We start from the raw sequence: 14,792 nt of genomic DNA, 5'->3' as shown, positions 1-14,792 counted from the left end.
GGCCAACCAGATGTGTCTGAGAAGCCCACAAACAGACAACAACAACAACAACAATAATAATTTATTTATACCCCACCCTCCCCAGTCAAAGCCAGGCTCAGAGTGGCTAACACCAAATATAAAACAACTGATTAAAATACAACTCAACAAGAATACTACATACATCAAAATAAAATAAAATAAAAATGCAGCCTCATATAAAAGGGAAAATGGGGGAGGGGAGGGAATCAGGTTGGCTCCAGGCCAAATGCCAGGCGGAACAACTCTGTCTTACAGCCCTGCGGAAAGAAATTGGGTCCTGCAGCGCCCTGGTCTCAGGAGACAGAGCGTTCCACCAGGTCGGGGCCAGTGTTGAGAAGGCCCCGGTTCTAGTAGAGGCTAATCTGATTTCCTTTGGGCCTGGGAACTCTAAGGTATTACTGCTTATGGACCTTAAGGTCCTCCACGGGGCATACCAGGAGAGACGGTCCCATAAGTACGAGGGTCCTAAGGTGTAAAGGGCTTTAAAGGTCAAAACCATCTCTTATTGATGCTTCAGATAAACTGGTACTTGGGAGAAGTGATAAAGACAGACAGAAACATATGTTGAGAAGATAACAAGCGGGAACTGCTTTCATTACCGCTTTTCCTATCTCTTCCCTAGGTAGCAACTATGGATGTGGGTTGTTGCCTTGCTTGTGGAGTACCCAGACACATCTGACTGCCCACTGTGGGAAGAGGATACTGGACTAGGCAGACGTTTGGTCAGATCCAGTGGGTTGCTTTTATCTTTGTATCTGTACATGAGAGAACTCTTAAATAACTTTTTTTTTATAAATGTCTGAAGTTTTGCTTCCTTTCCATTTCATTGGGTTCATTGAGCGTTGTGATTTTTCATGGGGTGAAGAGAGGAGTGGTTGACACTGCCTGGAATTGTTGTTGGGTATCGCTCAGCAAAGTGCTAAACTTTTTAGCTTGTCTGTAGGGCTGTGAACCTTTGGTAAGTTAATTTTCTTCAGATCTTAGACTTGCTCAGCAGAGTCTTATGTGAATTCAGTTAGTTATAAATAATAATATAGTACATCTCCTTCTTGCACTAAGTGTATAATTACAAATTCATTTTTGTTCAGTTGCCTTAGGGTGGTTGTGCACATCTGCTCTTACTTCCCTAGGTTTTTATTTATATGCCCGAAAATTATAAAATGGAACTAATTGTCAGTTGTTCTTGGGTACTACGATTTTGAAAGTTTCTATTTTAACAATTTGGGTTACAGAATAAATTGCTATTTTTCTTTCACCGCTACATACATGCTTAGGTGACTAGTGTCACTCTTCTTTTGCATTCTCTTTGCTTCAGAGTAGATGGTGCTGTGTTTGGTTGGAGACAACATTAATCATAGATCGAATAGACCCATTGAAATTGATTGACTTGTAATCTGTTTATTTCAGTGGATGTACTCTTGGAAGTTGACAAACATTGACTATTGCCCAATAGATTTAAATAAAATCTCCAATTTGGTCATATAATATATATTGCCTAAACAAAAGTGTTCATGTTGAAACATACTGGTTTGCAAAGAAACAGAGTTTTTTCTAATACGTAGGAGTATAATCTAAAACCTCTAGTCATGGTTCCCACAAATCTTTGCACCACACAATTATATTTGCTGAAAGACAAGAGACAATGAAAGACAATGAATTTCCATTTTGCTCTTTTGGCAAGCACTTAAGTATAACCAATTGCTTGAAAACAAGTTTTGCCTGAAGGTAGTTAAATGTGTTTGATTGTGAGTTTGGCATTTGGAATATGATTGTCAAAGCATCCATAGCAGTGAAAAAAGTAATCAATTTTTTTTTTGCCACCTCTAATAGAATTGGCATCAGTTTGTTTGGCATAAGCATATGCTGTTGTGTTCTTTTTTGAGGTTTCTTTATACAGTAGTTGATTTGTCAGCTTACTGTTGGCATCCATCTCAAGAGTGATTCCGGCTCGGGTGAAGTCAAACCACTGTGTTAGCAGCACTGAAATAACCACCCCGGGGTGCATGTCTGGGCAGGGTGTATGGAGGTCCTGGCTCACCCAGAAGACAAGACCTCCTTCTCGGCCTTGCTGATGTGGTCTAAAAGAAAGCAGAGCAATATGTTTAGCACGGGCAGCAGCTTGGCTGCAGAGTTGCTAGGAGGAGATGTACAAGGTGTCATCCAGCTGTCTTAGGGTCTCCACTGTGAACTTATTGTCATCATTAAATTATCAATTTAAATAATTAAATTGAGTGCAGATATTTAAAAATGAATAAATATTAAATTTCAGTCATAGAGGTATGGTCACAAGACCAATTTCACTTTCTACCAGATTGTTTTTCAAAGCTAAATGCATTCTCCAGATGTGGTAGTCTGTTTAGACTGACATCCTGGTTTCCACTGCCCTAGGGCAGGGCTGTGGAAAAAATCATTCAAGACCATCTAATACAAATCTTATTAATCTTGTGGAAAAATTAAACTGTGCTTGTTGTGGTGGCAAGTTTTATAAGAAAGAACTTTAAACTCTTGGATAAATATCTTGTTTCAGGCACTGTTCTTTCTATAAAAATGATGGAGGGAGGAACTACATTATGTAAACTTTCTTTGAAGACCTTAGGTATGCAGGCAAATTTGTGTGCGATATATAGCTTGTTGCCTGGCTTCCTATGACAAGTATCACCTCCAGGCCACCATATAATGAACCTTTCCTAAACTGGAAGAGCTGATTATTATTTTTCTTTCAAACCTTAGATGTTCTACAAATGACTAATAGAGAGTGTGTGTCAACACAAGGGCTAGTAACTTACAGACTTCTTTTTCAAAGCTGATATGTGCTCAAACATAGATAATGCAAAGTAGTTAAAGGAACTGCTGTATTTTGAAGAGAACATCTCAAGTTGTACAATATTATGTTCGTGCTCTGCTTTCTAGCACCTACTACGTGAATACCATAGTAAGTACATAATGTAAATATTTAAAGTATTGTGAGATAGGAGTACAGTGGTAGCTTGGTGCTTGAACTTAATCCGTTTCAGGAGTCTGTTCGACTCCTGAAACCATTTGAAAACCAAGGTGCGGCTTCCAATTGACTGCAGGAGTTTCCTGCACTCAAGTGGAAGCTGTGTCAGATGTTTGGTTTCCAAAAAACATTTGCAAACTGGAACACTTACTTCCGGGTTTGCGGCGTTTGGGAGCTGATTTGTTCAGGAGCCAAGCCGTTTGAGTACTAAGGTACCACTGTATCTTCAGTAAATATTAGAAACAGAAAGGAATTGAGCATAACATGAGGAAAAACCTCAATAGTAAAATGCAAAAAAACAATTCTGCGTAACTGATATTTGTAGAACATAATCACAGACCCGTTTCTCCTTTTTATAACAGTTTCAGCAGGAATGGCACTAACATCCATCTGACTCAGGGATCATTTAGAATTAATAATAATTTATAATAGTAATTTATTATTTATACCCCGCACATTTGGCTGGGTTTCCCCAGCCCCTGTTTCCATCAAATGTACGTAGTTTTGTGTTAGCTGCTACAGCAGCTTTACAGCTTAGCGTTCTGGTTCTTCTTGCATTAACAAAAACCTTAACACGATATGCAAGGGATTTCTTAAACAGACTCCAAGAAAATTGATACTGCTAAAAAAAATTAAAGTATGTTGTTCATGCTACCATCACTTGGTTCATACTAGTTCCGGGAGGCCTTGAGTACACTTGCAACTTTTTAACACAGGAAAATCTTCTCCAAAGTTGGGGGTCGTCTTATACACTGGGTTGTATTTCTTATACAGCGAGTATATCCCAAACTCTATATTTTAACTGGAAAAGTTGGGGGTCGTCTTATATGCCCAGTCGTCTTATATGCCAGAATATACGGTGTTGCCAATTTCCATTCTGCCTTGTTCCTGTGTGGTTACCAACTAAACTACTGTACCATGCACTCCATTAACCTGCTCACCTAAAAATCTCTCATAGCGAGGAGAGACGGATGAGAAGTTGATCATCAAGCCAAAGCCTCTGGGTTTCTGGCATCTAGCATATATACTTTTGTGGAGGGCCTCAGGCCAAACAGTAGTGCTTTCCTTTGATCATGACTTTTATTCTGGAAGCACCAGTGCCTAATTCTATCCATATGCTTGTAGACAGATTTGTAGCTGCCAGATCTTTGGATTCTAGCATTCTAGTCCATTTTGGAGTAAGTTAATGCATTCTTGGAAAAAAGCTAGCCTTCCTTGGTTTGTGTGTAACACTGGTGTTTATTGTGCTAGGTTATGTAATGTTCCCTCTGCAGTATGCTAAATTAACTGAAGCAGAAGCAGCTATACCCATGGATGCAGAATAATTTTAGCTGCTATCAAGGTGGTGGCCACAGTTTTCCAGTATTAAAAAATGTTTTAAAAATTCCCTGAGTATCTACAGCAAAGCTAGTTTTGATTTCTCCCCTAATTTCATTGGGGGAGCAGGGTGGAAACCCCATTGTGCAAGTGAAAGCCCTTGCACAGGGTTTTTTGTGGAATTTGGAATTTGTTAGGTGAATTCCACCCATAGAATTTTTAGACTATGTCAATGTGAAAGCCTTTGACTGTTTCATAAATTGCAGTGTAAAGGATAAAATAGCGCAATTGATGAAGCCCATGTAAGGTTTTGAATAGTAACGGTTTTCGGTTTTTACCTGAGGTAACCTGAAAAAGGTGGAACTTTCCATGTGATGACAGTGTCCTACACTGCCATGATTCTCAGTGTGGGGCACATTGGTCCTCTTAACTAGTTGGCAGGTGCAGGATGAGGTGAAAGCTTTATCCAGCCTAACAGCAAAGCACCCCTTCCTGGTCATGGGGTGATCCATAGCCACCAGATAACAGAGACAGTGGTGGAGCTCTCTGCTACTCATCCCCAAGAGAGAAATGCTGTTTTTGCCTTGTTGCGGAAGGCCTGTACCTTTTCCCTTTCCAAATCTTCCTGTATTAGACACATGATTATTAGTAATGACAGAAACAGATTTGTGTGTCTTGTCAATGTAAGAGTAGGGCTATATAAATTCACCCTAGCTGTTGAATACTCTATTATCAGAATGTGAGGCCTAGTCCCAGGTTGCTCTTGAGGGCTGTTCACCTGAGGGCCCTAAGTGTGTGTGTGCGCGCGTGCGCGCAATCCTAACCATGTCTACTCAAAATTTATTCCTGTTGGATTCAGTGGGGTTTACAGGTATGTGGGGTTAGGATTGTAGTCTGAACCTCATATTTTGTTCGTTTTTATTCTAGTCATGACTGTCTAAGGTGAGACATAATCATGGGTCCTGTGGAGTTGAGATTCTATAAACAGTTTCCCCAGTGGCAGCTGGGAAAAGGAAGAAACCTGTGAGTCAATTCCTGGATCTGTGGTTCTGAGTGAACCAACTGAAGGAATAGCAAGGTTAGAGTCGGTGCTGTAGAAATGAACCAGGCATAAAGGGGGACAGGCAGCATGCAGAGCAACAAAAGCCTGTTCAAATGTCAATTCAGGGGTTCCAAACTTCTACACATTGCATTGAAGGTGGAAGAAATAAAAATGTTTCCTATTTCTCAGGGATATGGTTTATATAACAAGCCATTTGACAACCTTTGTGCTTTTCAAACTGATTAGAACTTGCCATTTTAATTTCTGTTGTGGTTTGACTCTGTGGAACATCTGGAGCATGGCGATGAGGTTGAGATGAGGGGCAGAATATAACTTGGAAATAATTTTATGTAATAAATAGGGACTCACAGAACCAAGATTGCTTATTGTTGCTTTGATTTGGACGGGTGTGAGGGGTGGGAAGGAGAGGAGAAGTCAAACACATACGGTATCTTCAATTCTCATTCCTGCATAATGAATCCTATAACCTTCCTCATTTTATAGATCTTTCTTTTCAAACACTTTTAAATATATTGCCTTTCCATTAGGCAAAGTCAGATGCCATTCAGGCTATTAGTTACATAGATGTTTCAGAAACAGATGACGATACAAGAAAGCAATTGTCAGTCTGAATGTATCCTCTGTTGAAAACTGGATAGAAGCCAGTGACCATGACAAGAAAGCATAAAAGGTGGTGTCCTTGCATATCTCTCTGTATAAGGACATTTCCTCAAAAAGAGAAATTTCTGCTCTGGTGACTGAGACTTTATCTTAAATTATTTCTAGTGAATCTTATTGTGAAGCACGTACACACAGGATAGCAGCCTTGGCATGTTGTGCAGATACCTTTACAAAGGAATTCCAAATGTGTGCCCCAAATGTCAACATTTTCTAAACGGTTGTCTTGTGGATTGCAAAATGGTTTGTCGATGCCTTCCAGTCTCCAGAGAAAAAGGGACCTTACCTTACTTCTGACTAAAATGTTGTGAATTTGCATTGCACCTGAGTTACTGACAAGAAGTTTTACTTCCTTACAGAAATGTAAAGGCATGCCACAATATCCACCCTTTTGCCTAAAGCAGTTACATCCTAGGCTTGACAGCTGCCATCCACCCACAAAGGTTGAAGTCACAGTGAATTGAGCAAGCCTTTGGAATAACTTTTTAAATTATATCTCTTCATCTAAAGGAGTGTCATATGTGCATTTGTTTATCATCCGAGCTATTTCCCAAAACATTTTGTTTGCTGTACTTTAATTTTGGTAGCCAGCAAAAGGAAGAATGAGCAGAATCAAGTTGTATTAAAAGGATGTAAGGATTTGTGTAAATATATAAATCATTGTTCACATTTCTTTGAAGAGTAGCAAAACAAATTGAGTAACTTTCGTAGTAATTTTTTTGTCCTCTAAATGGATTAAACCTCCCTGTCAAGATGTTAAATGACTTGACTTTGGGGTGAATTTTAAAGACTCTTATGTGAACGGTTTCTTTCCACAAGGTGAAAGGAGTGTCTGTCCTGTAAACTATGCTAGTACTCTTTATCCCGAAGCAAGATCCTATGCATGATGTCAGTCTTTCCCACGCTACCAATGTGATTGCATTGCTGTTTGGATGACAAGTCCTTTTTCTTGGCTGTGATTTCTGTCACACATATCCAACTTTGGGATTGGTAGGGCTGTGATTTTTATGGTATTTTTCTTGGCTTTGTGTAGTCATTTGGGACATGGATAGGACTGTTATTCTATTCGTAAGTGAGCACTGTGTAGAAACAGTTCTGTGATATTAGGACATACTTCATGTTGCTGTTCCATTAATGAGTGAAAAACTGAATGTGTAAAGACAGTAGGCAAGAGAAGACGTTCATTTTACAAGTCAATACTCTGTGCAAAAGGTAGGACACGGTTAAAACAAAGGAAAAAGGGGCTATGTTTGCAAATATGGTGCATGGAAAAAGGACCTGTTTGGTTGGTTCACCCCACAATGTATGAATATTATCTTCTAAGCGGTAGCAGGGTTGGTATGTTGAAGAAAACAACAACAAAGACTCTTATGATTCCTTAATGGGAGCAGATTTATTGAAATGCATCTGATGAAGTAGACTGGCTTGTGTTACTATATTCATTGGCCTTTAATAAATTATTTGAAATATTTTTGTTGAATAGACAGAGAATTGTGATATAGTTTGATAATAACATTAAAACAGTGCCTGGCTAAAAAAATCCTTGCATATTTGAAAAAGTTTAAATGGCATATACTTTACTTCCATCATTTTTTTTCACATGTGGAGAAAGTGACTCTGCAGCTACTGAAGATGCCATGCCCCTCAGGTTTTTGCTGAACAGTTTTTGCTGTTCAGATTTCACGTATGGATGGCACCACCAGACTGACCATAGCAGTATAGTACTATGGAGTATTGTGAAACAGGCCACAAAAGTGGACAGTCTTCTGTAGCAATCTCAGATTGCAGTATACTTAGATGCCTCTATGTTGGTTGCTACCACTTCCCTGAATGTAGTTGTTCAGGTAGCAGACATAATAAGCAAACACCATACCCCTATACAGTATACAGAGACAATGACTAGGTCTCAGTTGGGATTCAGAAATAGAATTTAACAAACTATGAGTAATCCTGACATACAATATAATACATACTCTGCAGCTAATTTTTTCTTGTCCATGGAGCCTTTGAACTTATGCTTTTAAAATCAAGCACCATGCCTTATACAAGCTGCTTATGAATGTAAAGATAATAATAATAATAATAATAATAATAATAATAATAATAATAATAATAATATATTTATTTATTTATTTATACCCCACCCATCTGGCTGGGTTTCCCCATCCACTCTGGGCGGCTTCCAACAAAATATTAAAATACAATGGTCTGTTAAACATTAAAAGCTTCTCTATCTCAAATGCCTCCACTTTTTAAAAGTAGGTGTTCTGAAAACCTGGGATTCCCGTATTGGTTTACTAGCTTCTTAACAGAGCTAGTTTATACCAATTAAATTCCCACCAATCCAACTCATAGCTGAAGCTTCTGAGCAGTATTTAAGTTGCGGGCTCATTTTCGTCCATGGGGTAAAAGAAGCATTCGGCCCCACCCCTCTTTCCTCTATCTGCGCATGATTTCAAGACTGGAAGATGGAGTTTCTGCTGGCGGGATGACTTTCTGTTTATAGATTTATGTTGTAGCTGCCCCCCCCCCAGCTTCCGAAGTATTTGCTGCGGCCCCCTAAAAAAAGCTCAACAACCTTGACCTGCAGGCCTCCCCCCAAAAAATGGGTGGATCACTTCCACTTTTATATTCTGTGAATAGATCGCAGTCTCTTGGGAGTTGTACATCCCTGATATAGATGAAGTGGTTACAGGTAGGTAGCTGTGTTGGTCTGACACAGTCAAAACAAAATAAAAAAATCCTTCCAGTAGCACCTTAGCTAAGTTTGTCATAAGTATGAGCTTTCGTTTGCATGCACACTTCTTCAGATACCTGAAGATGAAGTGGATTAGGCTAATCTCCCATTGTTTTTGTATATGATGTTCTTTGGTGATCCCTACAGCCCCTACATCTCATACGCTACCGGTATTCTAAAACATCCTCCAAAAAATCCTCCTACAAAACAGATTTTATTTGTGTGGTGTAGAAGGGGATTGTAGATGTGAAGGAGAACTGAGATGGCTGGGATTCCTGTTCTGCTTACAGAAGGTTCTATTGGATCAAAGAGCCTTTCATCAGCAGGAAGGCACCAGTTGGATGCAATCTATCAGCACTAACTTGCAGAAATGAAGTCAGCAATTGCTACTACCAGTACTTTGCTTTCAAGTAAAGGAATAGCTTATACAAGTGTTCTGTTTCGTTTTTCATTTCCACAATGTGGCTGTTCATTTAAACATAAATTAAAATGCCTAAACTAAAATACTCTGATATTGTGTAAACATTTTAAAATTGTTATCTATTTTTATTGTAACAGATCCTAATTATTAATAAGTAGTCATTTGTTTATATTTTCTTTATAGATTCAATAAATTAATTGATAGGAAAAGATGGTTAGATCACGATCAAGATCACCAAGATGGAAACGAAGGTAAATGTCCATATTTTTCTATGGATCGTAGAGGTTTCACTTAACTTACTAGAAAAGAGCCTTAAATGATGTTGTCAAAAAGGACTTTTTCAGGGTTTGATTGAGGCTGCAGTCCTAATAATGTATAACAGTAAATATGTTCAGGACTCCACATGTGAAAGAGATTCTGATAATAGAAATGCAAGTTTAGTGTTTTCTCCTTTCTTCATAATAGTGTTGATAGCTCTGATACCCATTTGAATGGAGTTGGAATGACTGCATATAAGGAGAGGCTTACTAAGTGTGATTCATTAGATCAGAGCAAGCTTTGTGTGCACAACTCCCAGAGATTCCTGTTTGTATAATGGAGAAGATCTGCTTACAGGAACCTGTTCTGTTCTTTGTGTTTATTGTCCTTTTAAGTATCATGACATGCATTTTAATTGACTTGAAAAAGGGAGAGACTGCAAGTCACAACTGCAAAGCTCCCATGTGCTAGTGAAAATGTGCCACTCAGGGTAATTTCAGCCAGAGACTTTTGGACATGGTTTGTGATAGAGCCTAAGATTCACAAAAAGAAGCTATATTATAGTAGTTAACATGGATTTGTGTTTTTGTGTGTTTATATGTAGGTCTTTATCGCCTGCCTTCAGGAGTCAGGAACACAACAGACAAAGGCACAATCATAGCAACTATGACTGTGAATACAAAGGTTTCCGGAAAGATGCAAAGAAGCCTATGCCGTGGCGAGTGGAAGATGGGAAATATGGACAAGCCAGTACTAGATATGCAGCACATGAAACTAACCACCACCGACTTTATGAATGTAGGTCATATTCACCAACTCTGAAAAGAATCCCTTCAGAAGATACGTATAGTCACAAACCTTGTAGGACACATTCACCAGAAAGGAATGCTGATATTGGAAGATGCCACTTTCCTACCAGATATCCAGAAATGTCTCGCAAAGAACACAACCATTCTTTTTATCCGTCCAAAACACATGACAGAGAGATGCATGAAGACCCCCGAGCTGCTGCTGGAAATACAAAAGGGATGAAGACTTTCCATGAGCCATTAGGGACTTCATGTAACTTTGAAAGGAAGTGGAATGGAAATGAATTGAGGCACCACCAGTTACAAGAAGACAAGTATACTCAATCACCTCGAAGATGTTCTAATGAATTTATGCCAAGGAGCTCTTTGCAGAAGAGGTAGAGAAATTGCCCAGTTTTAATGGTTTTTTAAATGGTGTAAAGCCTCAAGTGAAAGTCGATTGTCCTTATAGTTGAAGATTCTACCCTGAAAACCATTTTTTTTTGCTAACAGAATAAAACATGGTTTAATTGTGGGCTGCTGGTGGTAGAGCAGTATTGTATCTTTTAAATTAATCCTGTTGGTGGCTAGCATATAAAAGGATCATAATTTCCCCTCTCTTTAGTGGCTTGAGGGATCATGGGGTGACACATTCTACATAAAGCCTGTGTTTTCCAGCATTCTGCATACGTAAGTTCTCATTTTCTTCCTTACTTCAAGTATAAACTACTTTATGTCAACACAGGTATCCTGCAGATCGTGATTACAGAGAATATGGGCACACGTCTAAAAGGGCTAAAGAATTGGAGAGGTATGATGATAGAGAAGTAGCAAGTAATTCCAAGTGGAAGCAAGATCATTCTTCACTCAACCAAGAAAAGGGAGAGCAAAGAAACCCTGGTCTTCAAACCCATCGGCCTGTTGTAAAAGAGTACAGTGATAGCTGTCAAACAAAGATTACATATGACTATAGTCAGAAACGTCATAGACATCCAGATGGAGGGAAATATATATCTGATGAAAGAGCAGAGAAATATATGAAGGTGGAAGAGAAGAAATATAATTCTCCCAAAGAAGCTTGGAATAGCAAATATTCAAATTACTATAAAAGTGAAAGAGTCAGGCACACAGATGACCCTCATATAGAAGCACCAGTTAAATATATTTCGGGAAAAGGCTACAATTCATGTGCTAAATCTCACAAAAGTGATGCTGATCTCTTACCCTTTGATCAAAAAGAGAAGGAAAGACTCAGGAAAGAAATGGATTTTAGGGGAAGGAGAGATCAGCATGACACTCATCACAAAATTTCAGATGTAAAAGTGTCTGATGTCCACCACACAAGAAAGGAAAAACTCACAGTCAAAGTGGATATGAAGAAAACCATAAATAAATACAGGTATTGGATTTTGGATTTTTAAAAACAACATCCATGTTTATGAATGTATTAAAGATGTCAAGTCGCTTGATCATTATACTATGGTAGTATTGAGCTCAATGGATAAGTGAAGTTTGAGGTCCCCTGCATATGCTTAAAAATTGCAGCATCTCATGGGATAGTCATGTTAGTGGATAGAGATTTAGATAAGGGCAGTGTTCAAATTCTGTTTAAGTTGGCCTTGAGAAAGCCAGTAGCAGCGAAAACAAAAAGGATATGTTACCGGTATCTATTTTTGTAAATTTTTCTTACTTCTTTACAAATGTTTTTCATTTCAAGTCCCTAAGCTCTTTATTTGGAAAGTTTTAGATACCTAATTATTTATCTCATGGTGCATTTTGCTAATAAGCATGCACTTGTTGTTCCTTTTAAAACGTATGTAGTAAGTTGGAATTCAAAGAATTTAATGTGGGTTTCTGCAAGCCCTCCAGGACATTGTTAGTGGACACCCCCACCCCCCAAGAAACTGCTCCAGAAGATTAGCAAAACTGGGTTCAGCCCCGGTACACACTCTGTCTGAGGCTAAGATAAAGGGCAGCTTCTCCCACAATTTCTGCCTTCATTCATCCCTTTCTTGCATGGTGCGTCTCAAGTAGGTAGCAGGATGGGATGAGGAAATTGACACAGTTCTTGTGCACCCAATTGCTCTAGGTATCTGCATAGGCATTTTTTGGATCCTTACCTATAAGCAGTGTGGTAAGAATTTTCTTCTACGCCACCTTGTTCTCACCCAGGCAAGGGACTACCTTTAAATAAAACATGGAACCAAGGAAGAAAATCAAGTCCAGCACCCAGTTAGGGACCCAGAGTTTATTAGATACTATTGCAGTAGGACAGAGCCCAACTTAATGTGGTTGTTCTAGCCGAACCACCACTTAAGAAGAAGGTCTGCCCAGAGGGAAATCAGAACATAGCTTATATAGTAACTCAAAAAACACAGCATACAAAGAGTCAGAAAACATCAAAACATTCCTAAACATACTTCTGCATACATCAAAGAAGGTTACAAGTAAAACACGCATGGCTCCATTCTAGCAACTTCATGCCCACAATTACCTTGGGGTGCCCCTAAGTGCCCAGGCCATTTGGGTCTCAAATGTCCTACTTGATCACTGCTTCCTTAGCAACCAGGCCTTGGACAGGGCTGTTGACATTCCTGTCCCTATCTTGCTTCCCTTCATCCCTGAGCCATCTCAGGAAGCTTCAAAGAGATGTTTGGATTCACTCCCCAGTCCTAACTAGAACAACATCCTTAATGATCATTTGTGCCACCTTCAGGGTTAGATAGGGTTTATTGCTTTTGGCCTGGAGAGCACAGGGGTTATAAAATATAGGCACACAGGAGCCTTGCATAAAAACTTTTCATTGCTCTGTTCTATCTAAATGCCATTAATATTTGAAGCATCATTAAATCAAAATATACACCTTGGGTCTCTGATTCTTAAATCAGCAGTAGTCAAAAGCAAAATCTAGGGCAAAACGTTCCAACATCTTCTCTAGTGTGAGAATCTGTGTTGTAACTTCTTGTGGTGCATTATACTGTAGATTTGTCAAATTTGGGAGAGAGAAGGGCTTTTCTGCGGGAGGAACCTAAAAGCTCCACGCAGGGACACCAGAACACCAGAGAATGAGAATGCAGTGTAGCCATTTGAAATACCATGGAATTCCATGAATCCAAGGCAAGGATATAAGGGAAGCGCCTTCTTCCTTGGATACCAGAGCAGGAAGAGTAGAGGATTACATACTGAAGATGGGAGAGAATCTTGTATGTACCATGTTCAAAAGAGGAGATAAGGCTTCTTCCTAAGATACTGATTTCTGATAGGGCTGAGCCAAATGTTTGGGGTCACCATTTTTAGCACAAAACGGTTTTCAGAAAATCCAGAATGATTATTTAAAATTTAGCCCAGTGATGTCACTATTAACAGCAGAATAAGAAAGCAAACAAAAATGGCATTTAAGCAAAAGCTGTCTCCAGCATTTCTGTCCAGCTTTAATTTTTGAGTTGTCTTCAGGACGTTATAGGTTGAACTGACTCTTTGTGTTTGCTTTAATACTTGTGTGTGTGTTGGTTGTGAAAAAGGGTGAGTACTTGAAGTGTTCCTAATATAAAAGTAATATGTATTAGCATTGTTAAAATCACAAATCTTTCCTTCATTTGTGGAATACTTAGTTTTACTTTCCTTTGAAATAACCTTTTTAAATGTATTGTTACTATTATGTTAAATATTTGAGGGAATATTTTCTAAACATGTCTAAATTTATTCCAGGAGTGCGTCTACTCATATCATGGAGAGGCAGACATCATGTGATCTAGTAGCTGTGGGTAGAAAAACTGAAAATTTCCATCCAGTGTTTGAGCATATAAAATCTGTGACGCAGAAGGTAGAACAAAACCCATCAAAAGAATTTGCTCAGGAAATCATCACAATTATCCATCAAGTTAAAGGTGGTTACAGAGTGTTAGACATGCACATTATATGTGGTGTAGTCTGCATCTTTGTGTTGTCAAATTACTATGAATTTCATTAATCCAAGTAGCTCAGGATGTGTGAAACATCATATAGACTTCATGGAGTTGTGCAAGAATAATCCCTGTTTAAAGGCAGTGCAATATTTTGCAGATTTCAGAGCAAGAAATTAGTAGTTTAACATCATAAATCCAGGAAATATTGCTTTCTACTCCTTAAATTAGAGATTTCATGTAGGACCTGCAATACATTGTGTGCAGTGTGGAGTGCTCCTATTCGGGATACTTGGTTGAATTCTGCTACAGTACATAGTTTTCCATTCCCCTCCAATAGACAGTCAGCATTCTGAGGCCTGCTCAGTTTTCATTGGTTTTTTTGGGAGGAGGGAGTTTCTCACAAGGGTTTTCTCCCTGAGCCTGCAAACACCTCGCTCCTATATAAGGATGGTGTGATTTTGGCTACATAAGAGCTGACACTAGGAGAATCACGATCATTATTAGTATATATGATTATTAGATTTATCATAAGATTGGCTCTCTGAGCTCTCACAATCTTTGTAAGAAGAAAGGAGAGACATATTAGTGCTTTTTTGCCTGTGAAACAGTCCTAGAAAGCATTGAGCA

General features: G+C 38.9%; 1 protein-coding gene across 7 annotated transcripts in view; it reads left to right on the top strand.

Annotated features, from left to right (window-relative positions):
• Positions 1–14,792, top strand: part of BCLAF3 (BCLAF1 and THRAP3 family member 3) — a 29,211-nt gene that overhangs the window by 1,639 nt on the left and 12,780 nt on the right. For 5 of the 7 annotated variants that reach the window (XR_015949530.1, XM_088667789.1, XM_035116802.3 and 2 more), the window contains exons 2-5: positions 9,398–9,465; positions 10,077–10,658; positions 11,006–11,659; positions 13,969–14,147. Coding sequence is in view for 6 of the 7 variants with exons in the window: in XM_088667789.1 (XP_088523915.1) it covers positions 9,425–9,465; positions 10,077–10,658; positions 11,006–11,659; positions 13,969–14,147 (1,456 nt within the window). In the remaining variant the exon portion in view is untranslated. Of the gene's footprint in view, positions 1–643; positions 754–9,397; positions 9,466–10,076; positions 10,659–11,005; positions 11,660–13,968; positions 14,148–14,792 lie in introns of all 7 variants that reach the window. The other 2 variants (XM_088667788.1, XM_088667787.1) reach the window with 1 other exon arrangement.

Source organism: Zootoca vivipara, chromosome 4, assembly GCF_965207765.1.
Source record: "Zootoca vivipara chromosome 4, rZooViv2.hap1.1, whole genome shotgun sequence".
NCBI classification, from domain to species: domain Eukaryota; kingdom Metazoa; phylum Chordata; class Lepidosauria; order Squamata; family Lacertidae; genus Zootoca; species Zootoca vivipara.
Note: the sequence above shows the minus strand (reverse complement) of the source record. Positions and strands in the feature narration are given on the sequence as shown.